Below are 20430 nucleotides of genomic sequence, written 5' to 3' on the forward strand. Positions count from 1 at the left end.
CTTATGAGGAAAACTATTTGTTAGCATTTCTCTCTTGTTTAAGTCTTTTTGAGACTAATATACTGATTTCTAATATCAATATTGTTATCACCACTGAAAAAAACACCACTGCTAAATTTTCGTACTTATTCCGGTGTTATCAGGTTTCAAATAAAATTTCTATCATAACATATTCGGAATCCAGGTTAAACTGAAGGCTCATAGGGAGAAAGAGAACTTCAAATAGCTGTCTTAGATTTCACCACACCATACAAATTTCAATTCTGGCATTGTCAAGTGGAATTAATTTAATTTTCTTTTTCCAAGGTTAAAACCATCAAATTTGACAACGGTGAAACGTTAAAATATTTCAGTTTATCTTTTTAATGCAGTACATAAGGTTAACCGTCAGATTATATTTCGTTGTTATTTGACTTCTATTGTTATATTTAATCTCTCCTTCTCTGTTGTTATGTAATTATTAACTAATTTCGTTGTGGAGCAGTCGTACCCAACATTAAATCATCCCTTTATCCAACCCAAAAACGTGTGTTTAAATAAATGTGATTAAAAACAAAGAAATTGCAATATAATACAATGTGATCAGACTATAAAGGCATGCTCTGAACTTAGTAGGCCCAAATTTTACTTCTCTTTCGAAAATAGACACGAAATTTCTATGCATCTCAATAGATTTTACATAATGTACGTAAATTACCCAGCTTCCTGCATATTCATTAATATAAAAAAGGGATCATATAGCCCTTTATATGACCTAAATCTTCTTTAGCATGATTCAAAAAGAAAAGGGTTGGCCAAACTAGTTATACCTAGATAGCATGGCTATAATAAAACACGTGTTAGTAATATTATCTCCTACTAAAAGAGGACTACTACTGCTTCTTATCTCATCAGGAAACCGACCGTTAAACAATTTAGAAAAATTGTTTATTAAAGTAAATTACTTTGCGCTTATCTCTCAAATATGTACATAAGTCTTTGGTACGGTAAATGAGAGGATTCAGGTACAAATTTTCCCGACGCCGATATCATACATATATAAATTGGAAGAGGTAGAAAATAGGAAACAAACGGTATATTGGGAATGAAAAATATTATTATTAAGTAAAATCTATATCGTTGTAATGAATTCATAATTAGTTAATTTAATAAATTCATAATTAATTAATTTTCTTAGTGACGTAAGTCATTATTTCAGTAAATATAAATTTATAAAATACTGTATATTTAGAAGAAATATGCACTTAAACCTTTCGTTATATTTAATTTAACCTGCCAAGTCCAATTATACTTAAATACAATAATTTACTTTAGATATAATAGATTTTTTTATACACCCAGAAGCTGAAGTTGTATCTAATCGGCCTTTGAACTCGTTTCTTCTTTTCAATATCCTGCCAGACTCAATTTTAAATTTGAATTGAAAAGAAAAAACCTATTTATTGCAGAAGAAAACCTAATTTTAACCAACGCCAACGTTTCGGTAGTCAAATCTACTACCGTTATCAAGGTGAATAAAATATATAAAACTATTTATCCTTTTTGTATCTCGTTTATACTTCTCAGCACAACAATTGATCAGACTTTTTTTAATTGACACTTATTTGACTTTTTTAAAATAAATAAATATCAGTTTTTATTATTATTTATATTTTATATCTTATATTTCAGATTCAAAAAAGAGGCAGATTCAGACGTCGATTTAAGCGGCAACGAGGACTCTGACGATTCATCGGCAGGTGCTGAAGATTACCAACTACAAGGCAAATACAAAAAATTACTGAACAAGGGCCGGTGGAGTAAAGAAGAGGTATCATTTGATCACGTAATCATATTGAAGATGTCATTAATACTCATTTTGTTCATAGGATGCCTTATTGAAACAATACGTTGAAGAATACAACGCGAAATGGGACGTGATCGCCGAACATTTCCCAGATAGATCGGACGTCCAGTGCCAACAAAGATGGACGAAAGTGGTGAATCCCGAGCTGGTCAAGGGGCCTTGGACCAAAGAAGTACGTACAAATAATGATTCCTCTTTGGCTATTAACTCGTTGCGTGGCGACCCTGTTCTCCCTACACACGATTCTGTCAAGCGTGGAAATAATAAGACAAAGGGTTTTCGTGTTCGGGTCGGTTCCCACAACCCCATCGCGTCCTTTATCTTCGTTTTGAAGTAATGCAATTAATAAAATTATAGCGTTTTAAGGAAATTATTTATGTAGTAAAAGATAGTTTAACTGTTCAGACAATGCTATGGTCAGAGACAACGCATTTTAGATGAACATAGAGAAAAGGGTTACAGTCTTTAGATTAAAAGGTTTAAATGGTTACTAATTAATTAATAATTATTGGTTTGTGTTATTTTTGTTGAGAGCTCCATTAGTCACTCTCAATCTTCACTGGAAATTAAACTTTTGTCGGACTATTTAAGGTTTAATATAAGAATTGCTTAGCTATAACGGGAGGCATAGTAATAATAAAAGAAAGAGGTTTTCAATTTCCCTTTGTGTCCCTTATATTTATTTTAATGTGACGTAATTAATAAAATTACAAGATTCCAAGGAAATAATTCATGTAGCAATAATGCGAGATGGTTTAACCTTGTTCACCGGACAATGCCAAGGCCGGAGGCAACACGATTTCGGTACCAGGTTGGAATAATAAATCACCACGGTGTGGTCAGTGAAAATACATTCCGCACGATTTAATAAACTTTTAAGCGCGAGATTAGTACCTGTGGTACCATTAAAAGGGCGTTAGGGTGACGGTACTTAAGTGGCGCTATACACTTTTTATAATCCTTGGCATTCAGCATTTCTCACTTACCATTTAATCTGGGTCTATAAGGCACTTATCTGTAGGTACATGATATTTTGGTTTGCAGGTTATTTGCTTTTAAAGAGTTCCGGTATCAGACATAAATTGTGTATTAAATCGAGTTATCAAAATTGCTATATTAAAATTTCAAGGTTGGCCAAGTGTTAAGGAAATTGGATAAAGAAACATTTAATTTTATTATTAGTTATTATTAGTCCAAGGGTAGTATACCTGTATATGACCTTAAATGTGAAAAAGATAATGAGACTAGCTGTGAATTCTATATGTATGTATGTATCGAAGATGAATTCATTAAATTCCCAAAATAGAGTTGTGTACCACACCATGAGTTACCTTCAAATAGAGCTCTGTTCAAAGAAGTTACTTCTTCTCATTTAACGAGATAGGTTTCAAGAAGCGGTATATATTGTGAGCACACAAAATATAGAGTTTTTAGTGATTCATAATTGAATCCAGTACATATATAATTTGAAAACCTTTAGGGATATCTTCAGCTATACCTTAAAAAAAATAATTATTAAGATGTAGTAACTCTTCACCTTTTTCATTTCGTCATCTACAATCTGCTAAGCAACTCTTATTCTATTATTGATTTGCATATATTACCAGAAGTTGCTTGTCCTTCGCAAATATAATTGTCTCTCTATACCTTAAACTAAAAATATCCCTTAACCTCAGTCAGTGACGATTTCTCATTGATTTATACTATCAACGTATTCATAGCATTTATTAAGAAACTCATCAAAAATCCTTCTTTCTAACTTCTAACATTCTGTCGAATACAATATCTCTAAGGTCACAAAGAAAAACAGTATCGCTTTGTGTTATCGATTTACAAATTAGTTTGGTATTCTTTGGATCTTAACTAGAAGTTATATGTACAATTATGTATATGGAAACGTTGGCCAAAAATGATGTCGTCTTTTTCCATTATCCCTTATATATTTATTTTTACGTATTAATTTTGACATTTTTAATGTTTTTCAACAAAAAAAGAGGTAATAAAATAGATATTTATTTAGCACTTGGCTGTTAAAAACTACTCAAACATTTAAAAGTTTACAACACAAACTCATATATTCATACTATAATTTAGCAAATGCTTACCCACTAATCATATACATTCCTTTAGGATTGGAGATATTTTTATCTTTGCCGGCAAATCATTAAAAAGAATTTTTGAAGCTTTGTTGTTTTTACTTATTATATGTTTCCTTGAGCTTATTTTACAGGCATGTATTTCTGATCTCTTATTTAAATAATCATCCACAATTATATAAATCGAAATTTAATTTGCTCTTTCAATACCCTGTCTAATTGAGAGCCAACTTACTTTGGATAGATGTATATCACAATTTTATAACATTCACATAACTTTATTTTGTTGTATCATACATTTTATCTTTTGAGCATATTTATGCAGGACCATTTATAGAGAATAATTGCTAGAAGAGAATATCGCCATACTTCCTTCAAAATTAGACCCAGGCACCAAAATAAGAGCATCATCACCAAAAAGACTAAAACTGGTTTTTAATAGTTGGTGACTATCGTTGATGTAAATTATAAGTAAGAATTATTTTCCTGAGAGTTTTTCACCTATTATTACCCTTTCTTTTTAGTCTAAGAAAATTGTTAATCCATTCTAAAACCAGAGCACATGTCATAAAAGTGGATTTTTTTAAATAATGTTTCTGTATGAATGGTTTTAAGTAAACATATACTGATTATAAGTTTATCCTTATTAATTCTCTCGAGACTGCTGCCACATGTTGCATAGCGGACTAACATCTACTAAATTCAGATTTTTTTGCAAAAAGCAAGCCATTGTCTTCACAGTAGGATCTTAATTGGGCACACACTATTGTTTCTAAGATTTTGTCAATGGTCTGTAACAAGTTAATTGATCTATAGTCTCTTAATTTACTTGATTTGTTTTCTTTTGGTAATGGTAGTACTATACTAGGTTTTAACTCAAGCTCAAAAATGGATAACGCAGGAAAATATCTTTTAAAATCGTTATATAAGTTATTGTTATTGGTACTTTTGTTCATGAAATTAAATTCTGTTTTTTTATAAGTTTACTTAAATTAATTGCTCTAAATTTTAAGAAACTTATTTCTTTAGATAGTTGTTTTTGTTGCCCAATAATGTATGCTTCTTCAAATATTGCCGACGTTTCGGCCGATATTATTTCTATAGTAAGCCGTTTCTAGAAATAGTGATTCTCTACTAGATGTTATCTATATTGAAGGTGAATTGAATGTTATTGATATAGAAATCAAAGATATATTAAATCTTACAAATTATAGGTGAGTGTGTCTAGTGTCTTGTTCATTATCAGCTGCCCAAAGCGGTTAATTATTATTACTTTCAGAGATTTTAGGAACTTTAAAAGGGACATTTTTGACCTAAAAATGTGTCACATTGACTTGTAGAATGCTTTACTATAAGGGGATATTAATGATAAGCGAAACTTCCTTGATAGACAGCTGACAGAGGTGTTTCAGTCTCATGTACCATTAGGCATAAGTTTAGGCCATGTTTTACACTGGACATCAAAGAAATAATTGATTTTAAAAGGGAAACATTTAATGAATATAATAAAATCTAGATCTCAAAAACTCTTTTGCAATTCAAAGTTAAAGCAAAATGTATTAAAAACAAAACAAAACTTAAACTGTATGGCTTGGGAATTAGGAAAAGTAAATAGGCTCTAAGAGAACTTTGATATCTGAATATGACATTTATAAGGCATCTCATAGAATTAAACCACATTGTGCCGGTGTTGATCAGATTGGATATCAAATGTTGCTATTTATTTATCACAACTGGATAGACTATTTAACACGTGACTGTATAAAGGACTATTTCTGAACATCTGGAAGTTGTCTATCATCAAGCTGCTAAACAAGAATTTAAAGATTGAGCCTTTTTTGCCTCCTGCCTATGGTGGCTAATATTTGAAGTTTTTATTAGTGATAAGAGTATCTTGTCCGTCACGCAATCTGCGCATAGGAGGAATGCAACAACCCTCTGTAATGTTAATAATGAGCTGGCTAAGAACATGGACCAGTTTAAACTATCTTGCTTATTGGACTATAGGATTTGATTGTATGAATCAGGAAATGCTAATAGCTAAGTTGTCATACTATGTCTTTTCAGATCAAGTTTTTCTATGATTTACAAGGTACCTTCATTTGAGAACCCAGTTGGAATTCGACGGAGCAAATTCTGACTGAGTTCTTGTGTCCGTGTTGTTTTAATTGTATATATCTGATCTTCAAGATAGGTAATATATTGCTCCATCCATCTTTATGCAGATAGAACCCAACTTCTATTGAGTTTCTATCTTCGGGAGTTTGAGTGATTCCATGGTAAAAATAAATAGTGATTTGTCTGCTATATCCAAGTACTCTTAATCATCTCGTTCTTCAACACAAAAAGGTGTAGTTTTATGCGTATTTGTGGTGATAAATGGAGTATTAATTTCTTTTGTAAAACAGGAGTGAAACCTTGGCTTAACCTTTGATAAAAATCTACTTTTTGAATCTCATGTGAGGCAAAAAACTTTCAGAAGTATATTTCAAACCGAGAAGTTTATATCCATTTAAATATATTTTATCCACAAATTGATTGAATACTGTATTATTGCAACTAGAATATTGCAATAGGGTTTATTACAAGTTTTTGAGTGAAGAGTATCAAAATAAAATACAGTTGTCTCAGAATTCAGATTTATGTGAAATTTTATATTTATATAAAAATTTGAAATTTGGCACAAATCATTAGCAATGTAAATACTACTTTTTGGTCCCTAGTTCATTTTGCAAAACTTTAAAATGGCGGCGGGATGCCAATTAAAAATACGATGAGGCTCTTTGGTTTTACTCCTGTTGTTGACATAATAATGAGGATTGTCTGCACTTCTCTCATTTCCCATTGTCTTTGTATCTGGTGTTCTAGATCCCTGTACTTAACAATCTTTTCATTATGTTTCGCTCTTAGGTTATTACTATTAAGAGCTACAATATAATAGCTACATCAACAAAGGTTGTCTTCCTAGAAATTTTGTCGATTTGTATTAGATCAGGCCTATTATTACTTACTCGTTGGTGTGGAAGTACAGTCCGATCCTAATACAATATGTGTTGCTCATTTTAGAGTCACTGAAATTATTCTGAATTTTTTTTCCCTAGCAAATCCTTCACATCGTTTTACTATTTCCTTTGTAGCTAAATATGTATGTATAATGTATTAATTTTAAATTCAAAATAATTTTTCCTTTTACCACATCTTTGAAGTTACTATATGTCGTTTTTTTAATCAGTCCAATCTTCATGTTTTGTTATACAGAATTTTCTAAAAGCAAAATCTCTATCCTTTTAGGCTAGATAAAAGCTTAAAGAATCTGAATGTGGCTTAAAAAAATTATCAATGCAGTTCAACTGCCTTGTGTTTCCAAAGGTTTCTTGTGTTTGAGATGTTAAAGTAATTATAAAAAACTATAAATCTAAATATATATCTTGTTGGATACACTTATTTTCTTTTTATTTTCATATTTTTTGAACTTGAAAGATGTTTTAACTTTCAACCTTCTTTTTCACTCTCTAATTATTGCTCATAAATGTGATGGATTAATTTAGTTTTTAGACATTGCTTTTTAAACTTAATGGATCGTTAATTTCAGCTTCTAATAATGTACGTCTCTATGTTCAAAACACGTTTAGTGCTTAACACCGTGTGACTTAATTGTAAAAGTATAATTAGGAGAATTAATCGTTGTTAATTTTCATTATTTTGCAAGGATTTCTTGATAATTGAGATAAAACATTTTCTTAATTTGACAATTAATTCATTTTTAAAAATGTCAATACTCAATGAAATAAAATAAAGTAAACGAAACACTTAACATGTTCCGATTATAATTTGCCAATAATCGGATTAACTGGGTTATTAAGATAAGCTCATATTATAAAGAAGAGATTAGCAAATTGTTTTCTAAATATATCGACGATTCTTCTCGGAATACCGCATTCACACAGAATAAAATTCCTATGCTATCATAGATAACCCATTCTACGAACGCATAAATATATTAAATTATAAATAACGAAAAAAATGAGCGGATATGCACCGAGCCGATAGCGGCAGACTTTGAATTTCCGATTGGCAGCCATATATACATTACTAATAAGTTATTTAAAAGGAATTTTATAAACTTGATACGGGAACTGTTCAGCAAATAAAAAAAAATACCACACTTGTTCGCTAAATAAATATTCCATTCCCACATTAGCTATTCAGTTTTCGGGACCATATTGCACTGTTATGCGAAATTAGACAATCAAAAAATATTAAAACAGATGGTGTAGTCTAGCGATGATTATCTGATCTAACTTGAGCTTGACGGTGATGTTTTCGTGCCTCTAATCGGTACTTCCTGTTATGGGGACATATTTTTGGGGTGTGGGAATTAGGAGATTTTCATGGTACAATGGTCCGAAGTTGTATCATTTTATAAATTTCGTTATTTTAATAATTTATTCATTGTTTATTAAATAAAATTGCCCAAAAAAAGATGATAACACGCCGTGATAAAAAGGATTTAAGTGGAATAAATCAGCCTAATAGAACTGGCCTTACTTTTTTTTTCCCTATGAGGGAATTTCTATTAATTCATTCAAGATAAATTGATGGATTAGTGAGGTAAACCAAGTAAGAGTCCTACGAAATACCAACTTTTAGGGTTCAACATTAGCTAGGGTCACCTAAGAAAAATAAAAATCTGTTTGCGAGAAGTGGAAATTTCGCTAAAAATGACATTGCAGATTTTGAAAAATCTGATTTCATTAATGTTACTCACATAGTTACAGTTAGTAATAATACTAATGAAATAATTTATTTGCACCTTTCCTCCACAGTTTATATTCATAATACCAAATATTGATCTGACTAAAGCCTGTTCTCTCATTGTCAGAGGTTGTTGATCACAAGCTGAATGACTTAATGGGGTAGGATTTGAGCGTTTTTTATTTAGGATTTTTTTTCTTGCATTTAGGCGTTTGCACTCAAAGTATAATATATACTATGCAGTGCTTTCCTTTTAAAACAAACTACCCTTAACTTCGTGTGATACATTATTATAAGCAGCATTAAAATGTCTATGTAACAGTGCCTAAAAAAAATTAAATCGGTTGACGTGCCAGCGAATATTGACCAAAAATGTCCGGACATAATGGATATTTTATGGACTGCAAATGAGTACCCTGAGTGTGATATGTCATTTTAAAGGGCATACAATCGCCTATCTCACAAAACCAAAAAAAAAATATCGGTTGACGTATAAGCGAATAGTAAGCAAAGATGTGTGGTAATAAAGGACATTTTTTCAACTGAAACTTTGGTAGGTAGGCAACCATTGGCCTCTAGTGGCACAGGTTATTTTAAATTGCAAACAAAAAGTATCCTGAAAAAATTAGTTTATGGGCAGGAATTATGGTAACAAAATCATAGGGCCATTTTTTTAGGAAGAAAATTTAACTGGACAAATTAATTTAGACGTCCTTGAAAATACGATATACCGTTCAATCGTCCAATCTTTGTAAAAACAAGTGGATAAAAATGGTGTTGGAATACTAAACGAAATTTAGTATTCCAACACCGTTGGGTGGTAGATCTTCTGCTCTTTAAAATAATGTATCACACTAAAGGATAGTCATTTATACCAAATACATACCGAAGTATGATGTCGATAACATATTATTACCAGACATTTATTTACGCTGATAGTGATCTGAAAGGCATAACTGAATTTCATATGACAGAAAATGAAAATTTTCCTGTAAATTATAACTTTGCAGATCCTCAAAAATCTAAAATCATTCCAGATAAAGTTGAAATTTATGTACATAGGTGGATTAAGAGAGGTCCTCAATTATTGAATATATTTATCTTAATGTAGCTGTTATTGAGTTACTGAAAAAAAATAGTAAAACCTTCCTAACGAAGGGTTTAGTGAACCTTTTAGGGTATAAATACATCTCAGATTACTTAGAAAAGTAAAGTAGTCTAAGTGATAGCTTGTCGCGTTTTTGAAAAGTCTAATAATAAGAATTTTCTAGTTCATATGATATTATTGCTCTCCGAGTTTCAGGCTTAGAACATGTTCTTTAAAACTCTGGTATATTTAGTTTGGAAGAGAAAAGCCATTGAGTTTGCTGACTAAGGAATTTTTTTTAAAGGAAGAATTATCAACTTAGACTCTCAATCTAATCAATGACATCTCATGATGTTGATGGTGATCGGGACTTAGTCCCTTAGTCTGGGATCGAGTAATTTTTATATCAATGACATTAAGCTTATCATCAAATCCTGTAAAATTCTGGGCGTTTGTGAAAAACCATTATTACATAACCACGGTTGTGATAATCTTTTTCTCAATCTCATCAAACTCATTATATGGCCTCACTTTAATAGGTTTTTAATGACATTACTTCCTTGCCATATCTGGACTTTTTTCTGTAGCTGATAATTTTTTTTTTCGTGAAAAAATGTGAATATACTTTGGTTGCCTACTTATGCTGGTCAATATATAGATTTTTCTGGTGACAAATATGAAATATCCAATTATAAAGCTATATTTTCAATTTGGCATACCCAAAATATCGGATTTACTAGTAAGTAGGACACTAAACAACAAACATGGATTTCTTGAAGGCAACAGAACCACTACTACAAATTTTGGCCTCGTTAAAACATTATTGGTGACAGCATGAAGAGGGTTGACCCTATTTGGACTTTTCAAAAGCCTTTGACAAAGTTTTCGTTTCTTTGCTTTATGCTAAGCTGTAAAAACTGTGTGTTTCTCATTGTTTCTTTCGCTATCTAGCATTATTATAATCAAGTTCAATTGGTAAAATAGTAAGGGGCAATGTTTAATCAAACTATTTTGATGATACCAATAATCTTCTAGGTCATTTAGAATTTTTTTTGACGATCAACATTTAGTTAATGTGACACTTTATACAGAGTTAACCTTTATTGTTCAGGTATAAATTATTGTGTCTAAGGCTACCAAGATATTCAACTATTGTTGACTAAACCACAACAAGCCAAACATGACGTTCTTCGTGCTTTGAATTTGCCACCATTATCTTACTTCATGAATTTATGACCCATAGGAGAGGTTAGATTGAATAAATGTTGATGTATATCTATTGATCCGAATCTGCGATACTCCTCTAATAACAGTGTTATTACTTACAAAAGTATTTATCTGTTTTTCCTCTTTTGTTTTTAGGAAGACGAAAAAGTGATCGAGCTGGTGAACAAATACGGCGCTAAAAAATGGACCCTAATCGCCCGCCATTTAAAGGGGCGCATAGGCAAACAATGTAGGGAACGTTGGCACAATCATCTGAATCCGAAAATCAAAAAATCGGCGTGGACTGAGCAGGAGGACGAAATCATTTATCAGGCCCACCAGGTGTTGGGTAACCAGTGGGCTAGGATCGCTAAACTGTTACCCGGCCGGACCGATAACGCCATTAAGAACCACTGGAATTCGACGATGAGGAGGCGATACGAGAACATCGACGGCAGGAAAAACAAAAAGAAAAGCCAGCAACGGAAGCAGGTGGATGTGAGCAGTCTTACTAAGCTGTCCCACTCGGGATTCGTTAATAAGCAGCAGGATAATATCAACACTTTGTATAATAATGAAGTAAGCATATTTTATGGTCTTTAAGCATTATTAAGGGCCTTAGTCCCTAGCACTGGCTTTGCTGTTTTTGAAGCAATCTGCTGTTCTCAAAAGTATTTTCAGTGATTACTTGTAAGCATGCGCAGGTTACTAATCGTACAAACATATTACGATTCGTACTTGACCGCTCGAATCTGCTTTCATATGATGAGAGATGATTAAAATTTGGTGAAAAGTACTGTTCAAAGTGTAAAAAACATTAACCGATAGAAATGTTATAAAAGTTGAGGTATTTCGAATTGGTTGTTTCCAAAGGCCCTAACAATTGGTAGTAATTTATTTTAAAAAAATACTCTGAAACTGAATTCATTATTCCCGGTACGGTAATTATCTAAATAGCTTCTAGAGAGATGAATATTTTATTTCATGCATAGAAGACATATGGACAATTCATGCAAAGTAAAAATATTCATAAGAATCATAAATGTCTGAAGGCATCTCCATTGCCCATTTCATACATTGCTTGTGTCCAAAGGCTTTTTCTTTGTGTATATCTTGATGGGACCGTAACATGGATAGGAAGCAAAAAGAGATATTGAGATAAGTGTAACTTGCATAAGTAGATGATATGTTTCTCCTAGGTAGTCTTGGATCCAGATACACCCCAAGAAATGTAGTTTTTGCGGTACAGTTTGCTAAAAGTTCAAATAATAAAATGAGATAAGATGAATATAAGAACTAAGTATATTTCTTTCTGTGTTTTCAATACCAAGCCTTTATTTTTTGATATAATCATCTGAAGAGCCCATTCTTTATACAGAATAACGATTTTTGTATTGCTGAAAACACATGATAATATAAAGACTCATTTATCAAATTTTGTTATCTATCAATTATTGTCAAGGGAACCATAATTATATTTTCATGGTCTGCATTATTTTTGTAGTAATATCATTGCAGTCTTGCCTCTTTTGCTAATTTTTAAAGATAAAATTGGATCAGTATAGTCAATCACTTTAGACTCATGCATATTAATAATCAATATAAGATTTAGGTGTTCATTGAAAAGTTGGTTGATAATCCACATCCCGGCTATTTATGACATTTTTGGCAATGAGCTTGGAAACGACAATTCGATTATTTTTTAGCAAAAAAAAGCAGGCTCCAACTTAAATGTAGCAATTTATTTCAGTTCTCTAGCATTTATAGTTACTTCACAATTAATTTTCAAAGTTCGAATAAATACGCCATGTTTAATTTTTTCCTTGTACCAGCGCGGCCGGGATGATACGTCATAGGCGCCCAAGTGGACGCAACAACCGACGCTAGCATGTCGACCGCGCACGCTGCTTTGTCAAAATAACGCCTGGGCACTAGGCTGTGGCTGGCTGGCTGGCGAGCGCTCTATAATACACCGTCGCGTCGCGTCGGCGTCTATGACGTAGCGCGTAATTGGGACGGAATCTCGGGAGGTATAAAAAACCCCAGACTAGCAGCCTTATAACTTTGCAAATACTTACCCTAACAACTTGAAATAAACGTCCTTGGTCTTATAAACTTATGTTGTATTTATTTTTGGGAAAATATATATATATTTTTTTAATTTTCCAAGCCCATTGTGCAGAAAAAATTATTTGAGCTTTCTACACAGAGTGAGTTTTTTGGTTCACTATAGTATTAATTTTTTCCTATTACTTATAAAATGATTTAGCCTGAATGAAGTTTAGCGTCGTACGGCCCTGTTTTAAATCATTATTGAACCATCATAGGTTTAATTATTTTGAAGTTTAGATTTTTTTATAAATCCATGGGCTTTATTAAAATATCAATAAACATTTTAAACGTTTTCAATCTCAAGGGATTTATTGCTAATACTGTCACTAGACTACAGTGTGTAAAGAATAAAAAGACCAAATTCTATTACGGATCTCTGGCTTATTCTAGGTAAGTTTTGTGATTTAATACTTGATCAGAGACAGCCGGCAAATTGACTGATTCAGATGAGGTTAAAGCACAACCATGTGAAATGAGATTTGTATGCTATTATAGCTAATGGGCTAATATGCCATTCTACCTAATGTGAAAACATTTTAAAGGCAATTGTTAGTAAAAAGAATTATTATGGATACACTTTGCGTTGCATATATCGATAAAAAGATTAATTTAAACGCACATGTTGCTGTGTTTGTTGCCAACTTTATTCGTTTTATCTACATCTGAGTTTACTGCACCCCTCCTAGTGCCTTAGCGTTAAGTGAAGTAATCACTTCACTTCGTTTAGTATAACTGATAGGTATTTTATTTTTCTCTTATTAATTTGATATATAACTTTATAAAATATTGCGGAATAGAGTATGTCAAATAAAAGGATTTTTTTTTTTAAATTGTTAAACATATATACATATACTCGTCGTTAAACGAATTTTCTTATTTTACCAAAAAAAAATAGTTTTTAGAAAATACTTGTTTTTCAATGAAAATGTTAATGTAGTTCAAAGGCTGATACCTACTTGAACTATTATTCAAAACTTCACTAAACGACTAAGTTTTAACATAAACTTTTATGCTTTGTGTGTAGTATTCCTTACAATTCCTGATGCGTCAATTGGTTGTGTGCTATCACAAAGTAAATGGTATTTTCTTTAGAGCAAAATCTTTTTACTTCCTTAACATAAATGCAGTTCTGTTCAATATCCATTATTTCCATTGAATAATAAATGAACATTTAGAAATGTAATAAACTACTTATTATTTTATAGATTTAACAAATAATAATAAAACATTAAACGTGGATATGAATTTTGCGAAAATCATTCTGGCATGAAGAATATCAGTTTAATTGTTTGAGAACCTCTGAAATAACTCTTTTTAATTTTTCTCGTTTTAGTGAATACAATAATTCCACACAAGTGATGAATATATTTATTATTTTTTATCTTTAAAAGTCTATAACAAATAAATTTTGTCCTTAAAAAAACCTGCTAAGCAGCATGTTGTTTTTGAAATCATATGAATATATTATATTTCACAAGCATTCAGTATTGAAAAGTACTAGAATAAAAAATTGAGTAATATGGGTTAGTTTGTGCCTCATGCGAATGAGTTACTGGGGAGAGATATACTAAGATAAGACTACATTTATTGCATACTCGTTCTTTCTGTTCACTCTGAACAGAAAGGCAGTAGAACTCATAAGGCATCTGCAAGAAATTTTCGAAATCGGGTGATATAATGAGCAAAAGAGGCAAATCTGCAGGTGCTTTTCTGGGCCAACGTTGGTTTTTCTAAATCTTGGCAAATTGGTATAGGCATAAAATCATATGTTATAGATGGCCGAAATCTGGAAAGAACCCCGTCTGCAGGAGATCCATAGTAGAATGACGTGCGCGGGAGAGCTTTGAAATTTGAAACTTTGCCGTTACGTAACGCAGCTCTTGATACCCTCTCTTCCCCTGTAACACACCACCGTACGTTCAGCCTGACCCCTTCCCCGCCACTCCCTCTAGCATTATGGGAATACTTGAACGAAGAACAAAATAATAATCACAAAATCACATTCATACCTACAACCTCTAAGAAGGGGTCGCATCAATCCTAAAATCTTAAATATATGGGAAGGAGTCTCATTTCAAAAGATTGTCAAAAAACAGTACTTATATAGGGTATACCAATAAGAATGATATACGTTTAAATTGCTAAAAAATAAAAACGAATTGGTTAATTTCTACGATTGATGTTTCATGTTGTAGTTTATTATGTAACATTATGTTTTAAACAAAATATCATTAAGATGTCTACCTGGGCTACGGCGGCAGACGTTTTGACGATGAACCCAATTTTCAATCACTTTTTTTTCTAACAAGTTGGGCTGAATTTCGCGAATAACCCTAGTTATGTTAACTTTCAACTTATTGATGGTTTGAGGATTGTTAGAATACACCTTCGACTTCACATATCCCCAAAAAAAAAGTTCAGGGGAGTAAGATCACAGGACCTTGGTGGCCAGTTGATATTGCCATGTCGCGAAATTATTCGATCTTCAAAACGCTCTCTTAATAAATTAATTGTGGCTCAAGCGGTGTGTGATGTTGCTCCGTCCTGTTGAAACCAATTCTGTTCGAAGTCTCCACCATCAATTGCAGGCCAAAGAAATTTTGTTATGTCGCGGTAGCGCTCTGGACCGATAATTCCACCGGCTTCAATTCTTGAGTTAGAACCATCTTATATGGATGTAGGCCTAAGTCTTTCTTCAAAATGCGCCACAGAGACATTGGTGAAATGCCTAATTGCTGAGAACGGCGCAAAACAGACACATTGTTATTGGCGTCAACACTTTCTCTTGCAGCGGCGATATTTTCAGCGGTCCTTGCACTTTTTTGTCGCGTTAGTGGCTTATTATTATTGTTGTGCTTAATATTATTATTAAGAGTGTACTCCCGTTCAAACTTATTAATTGTGCGCCTTATTGCAAGCTCAGAAGGCCGTCCCCGATGGCCAAAATCTTCTCTAAGAGCACGATAACAGGCTCTAACCGATTGCGCATTTTCGTAATACCTTTTCACAATAGCTATACGTTGCTCTTGACTTAAACGATTCATGATGAAATGTCAAAGTATACTTAACACAACTGACGCTTGATCCGCGTTTTGACAAATACCATTTTGCGTACATGGTCCACTAAACTTCTATCACTATTGGTAGACCCAGTATTATTTATAGCATTAAGTTTTGCACTACACATACAAGCATCAGCGGTAATTCAGTCCTAGTTATGGAATAACGTATAAAATGTGACTTGCCGACATTGAGAGACAGCAACTAAGATTCAACCACCTTTTAACGAAGTTAATAACTTTTTCAGCCTGTATAAACATTTAGTTGTACAATTTTTCTTGGTTAGCGCTGTCTCGCAAAGCACACCACAGTGTCAATTGGTAAAATAGAAAAAATTGTAATCGTATACAACATTCACTTTACAATATAAGAAGTTATATCAAAATAAGCATACTTTATAATTGTCTTTTTATTGGAAAAATTCCTTCTAGATAATAAAATATAACTAAAATCTAATGGTATTTTTTTCAGGATTGGGTCGACGTATACGACCAAGGTAGCAACCAGTCCAGCGTCTCGATGGGCGCTCCTAGCCCCCTAGAAAGACTGCAGCCCTCGCCTGTCACTTGCCAGGTGGTGGCGAACAACATCGCTGAGACACACAGCTACGCCCGTAGCTATCCTCCGAGTCAGCCTTCGCCTGTCAAACTGACCCCCATGAATGAAGATGCCATTAACGATTTCGACATGGACAAGTTCGACAAGTTCTATAATGCGCCGACGGTCATTAGTCCGTTGAAGGTCAACAGTAGGAATATTAAGTCAAGTGAGTTAAGTTGTTATCATAAGTTTTATATACACGTTACAAAATTTAATACAAACATTAAATAATGATAATAATATCTGTATTCAGCATAAAAATTACATAAGTAGGAGGGTAATTTATAAGTTATAAGTTCTAGTCAAGTTAATAAAATAAGTTTTTCAGAGATAAAAGTGCATTAGTTTTTAAATTCTACATCATATTAAACTTCTTACAGAAATGAGCAGTGGCAGCTTTTCATATATTTAAAATTTGAAGAATTTGTGAAATGAGTAAAACAAATAACCTAGAGGAACTTTTTAGTTACATGTTTAAGTTTTCGTGGGCCATTGATCACTCACATTAATGCCCATAAGGCAGATGTTTTGCTTAGTATAGTATTGTGCTGGTGAACATCACAGTGTTTTAAAAGTGAAACCTAGTTTTTAACCCGCGGCACATCGAGTTTTCAGAACTAGAGTCTAATATATATATTTTGATAATATCAAAGAGCGTAAATAATTTGTAATTGTGTGATACGTTCAATAAGAGCGAAAACTTAAGAACGTCTGTCTATTTTTGTCTTGATGGCGCTGCAGTACCCATGCAGCTTTGGCGCTGTACCCAATGCAACTGCTATGGTACTATACGAAGGTCGCGAAACAAAATTAAAAGAATTATATTTGGCAGTCTGGCGCCTTCGCCATTACTTAATAAAATAAATAAATAATTCCCAGAATATTACAATTTAAAATCTAAGAAAGAAAAAAAGAAAAAATCACAGAACATCAGTAATATTTTTTTTTCGCGATTTAACACTAAGTCACACAAACACTACTGCACTCCTTAGAAGTCTGGTAAATGTACAGGGTGTTCCGTTGGTCATGTTACAAACTTCTAGGGCAGATAGAAAACGTCAAAAGAAAAACAAAAGTTCACATAAACATGGGTCCGGAAAAGCTTCCTCAGGGAGCTAGAGCTCTTTGAAAATAACCTTTAAAAACTAGTTTTTTTTTAATAGCTCCGGAACTACTTTAGCTACCGCAACCAATTTTGGGAGGTAAATTATTGTTAGTACGTTTATTCTTTTGAACCTACTAAATCAAAAAAATATTTACCAGGGGCTTCAGAATCTGGTAAATTTAGGCCCATTTCTTTAAGACTTCTGCTAATAAATAATTAATAATTTCTGCCCGTTTGGGCATTAGATTATGATGTTCCTATGCTTTTTACATAAAAAAGGTGCTCTTAGTAAAAGTCGGTAAATGGTAAATATCACCGTTTTTGTGAAAATTGACGAAAAGCAAGTTATGAGATACAAAAATGAGTTACCTATTATTATTAATAAACAATTTAAAAAAAAATCTGGCGTAAATAAAAAATAAATGTTTAAAAAAAGTAAAGGTAGCCACTTTATTAAATTGGTACTCAAATTAATTAACTGTCACTTTAATTACCTTGAGGCATAAAATGTTTAAATGATTTTAAGTGTAATAAAAAACCAACAAATTAACAATTTTAGAAACGTAAACAAATTTTATTAAAGATTGGTATTACAAAAATAAACTTAAAATATTAATTGCTCAAAATGCCGGCCGCCACGATCGATACATTTATTGTATCTACGCACCATATTAAGGTTGACGTGGTTAAAAATATCAGGCGTGGTTTGGATTACTTCAGCAGCTGCGGAAATTCTGGCCACCAGGTCTTCTTCTGACTCGACTGGAGTTTCATATACGAGACTTTTCATATGCCCCCAAAGAAAAAAATCTAAGGGTGTCAAATCTGGTGAGCGCGCTGGCCAGGTGACAGGGCCTCCGCGGCCAATCCAGCGCCTTCCAAAATTTTCATTTATAAACTCGCGGACAATAAGTGAAAAATGAGCTGGCGCTCCATCGTGTTGTAGCCATAAGTTCTGTCGTTTATTTAGGGGCAGATCATCTAATAGTTCTGGCAGTACATTTCTTAAAAAAATTAAATAAATATTTCCCGTTAAACGAGGAGGCAACATAATTGGACCAATTAAGCGTTTTCCAACAATGCCGACCCACATTTTGACCGAAAACTTATGTTGATAGCTCCTAAAATGAATACCATAAGGGTTTTCCTCACTCCACACATGATTATTCTTAGAATTAAAAATGCCTTCTTTTGTAAATAAAGCCTCGTCAGTAAAAAGGACATATTTTGGAAATTGAGGTTCTGCTGTACACCGGTCAAGAAACCACTGGCAAAAATTCACGCGGGGCATAAAATCATTGGGTCCTAATGATTGCACCTTTTGCAGGTGGTAGGGCCGAAGAAGCTGTTCATTAACAACGTTCCATACCCTAACATGATTTACATGCATCGCATCAGCTACTGCTCGAGTACTTACTGATGGGTTATCTTCAAATCGCTGAAGCACTTCTTCCTCAAAATCCGGGATTCGGATGTTCCTTTGCGCGCCATTATCTTGGCGTTTTATTTTTAACGGAGCCAGCCTCCCTGAGCCGTTGATTGACCCTTTCAAAAAGTGTGTGAGCTGGGATTCGCCTTTCGGGAAACCGCTCTTCATATAGTCGAGAAGCAGCTCTACCATTACATCGAACTTCCCCATAAATTAAAAGCATATCGGCGTATTCAGCAAAAGTGTAATCTTCCATTGCTTAACCGTAATAAAAAGGGAATTAATATCATGTAAAAAACACTGATAGTGACAAATTTAAAAAATACTAACAGTGGCAATGAATTAGCATTATTATTATTATTATTAAAATAATTAATTCAGGTGCTGTATCTTAGTTTGGTTTTAGTCAATTTCCACAAAAACGGTGATATTTACCGACTTTTAATAAGAGCACCTTTTTTATGTAAAAAGCATAGGAACATCATAATCTAATGCCCAAACGGGCAGAAATTAAAGTCTTAAAAAATGGGCCTAAATTTACCAAATATCCCCCTGATTCTGAAGCCCCTGGTAAATATTTTTTTTATTTAGTAGGTTCAAAAGAATAAACGTACTAACAATAATTTACCTCCCAAAATTGGTTGCGGTAGCTAAAGTAGTTCCGAAGCTATTAAAAAAAAACTAGTTTTTAAAGGTTATTTTCAAAGAGCTCTAGCTCCCTGAGGAAGCTTTTCCGGACCCATGTTTATATGAACTTTTGTTTTTCTTTTGACGTTTTCTATCTGCCCTAGAAGTTTGTAACATGATCAACGGAACACCCTGTATATGTGGACTGCTTAGTAAAATATTTGTGTCTTCCGCGGATAGAACAGGCCTAGACTATGTCGCAGTACTCCTCAATGTCATTGACAAAGACAATGAAAAAAGAAGATTCAAGATAGGCCTTTTACACCTACATTAGCCTGCCCTGGGCAACTCACACCACCAATAATAACTCCAGGCATTGAGAGACAGCTGTAATTGTTTTTTTTTTTGGTAGAACACAATGTTGATTATTATTTAGCAGGTTATTTGATTGTAATAATTCTAATTGTCTTTTAGGGCTTATTTGGCTTTGCACACAAATTACTCTGT

General features: G+C 33.0%; 1 protein-coding gene across 4 annotated transcripts in view; it reads left to right on the forward strand.

The window, feature by feature from the left end:
* The window catches only part of LOC126733581 (myb-related protein A), an 89147-nt gene that overhangs the window by 26571 nt on the left and 42146 nt on the right, over positions 1 to 20430 (forward strand). For all 4 annotated transcript variants that reach the window (XM_050436931.1, XM_050436928.1, XM_050436929.1 and 1 more), the window contains exons 2-5: positions 1672 to 1810; positions 1869 to 2018; positions 11147 to 11569; positions 16634 to 16928. In XM_050436931.1, coding sequence (XP_050292888.1) covers positions 1672 to 1810; positions 1869 to 2018; positions 11147 to 11569; positions 16634 to 16928 — 1007 coding nt within the window. The remainder of the gene's footprint in view (positions 1 to 1671; positions 1811 to 1868; positions 2019 to 11146; positions 11570 to 16633; positions 16929 to 20430) is intronic.

This window comes from Anthonomus grandis, chromosome 2 (assembly GCF_022605725.1).
Source record: "Anthonomus grandis grandis chromosome 2, icAntGran1.3, whole genome shotgun sequence".
Classification (NCBI taxonomy): Eukaryota; Metazoa; Arthropoda; class Insecta; order Coleoptera; family Curculionidae; genus Anthonomus; species Anthonomus grandis.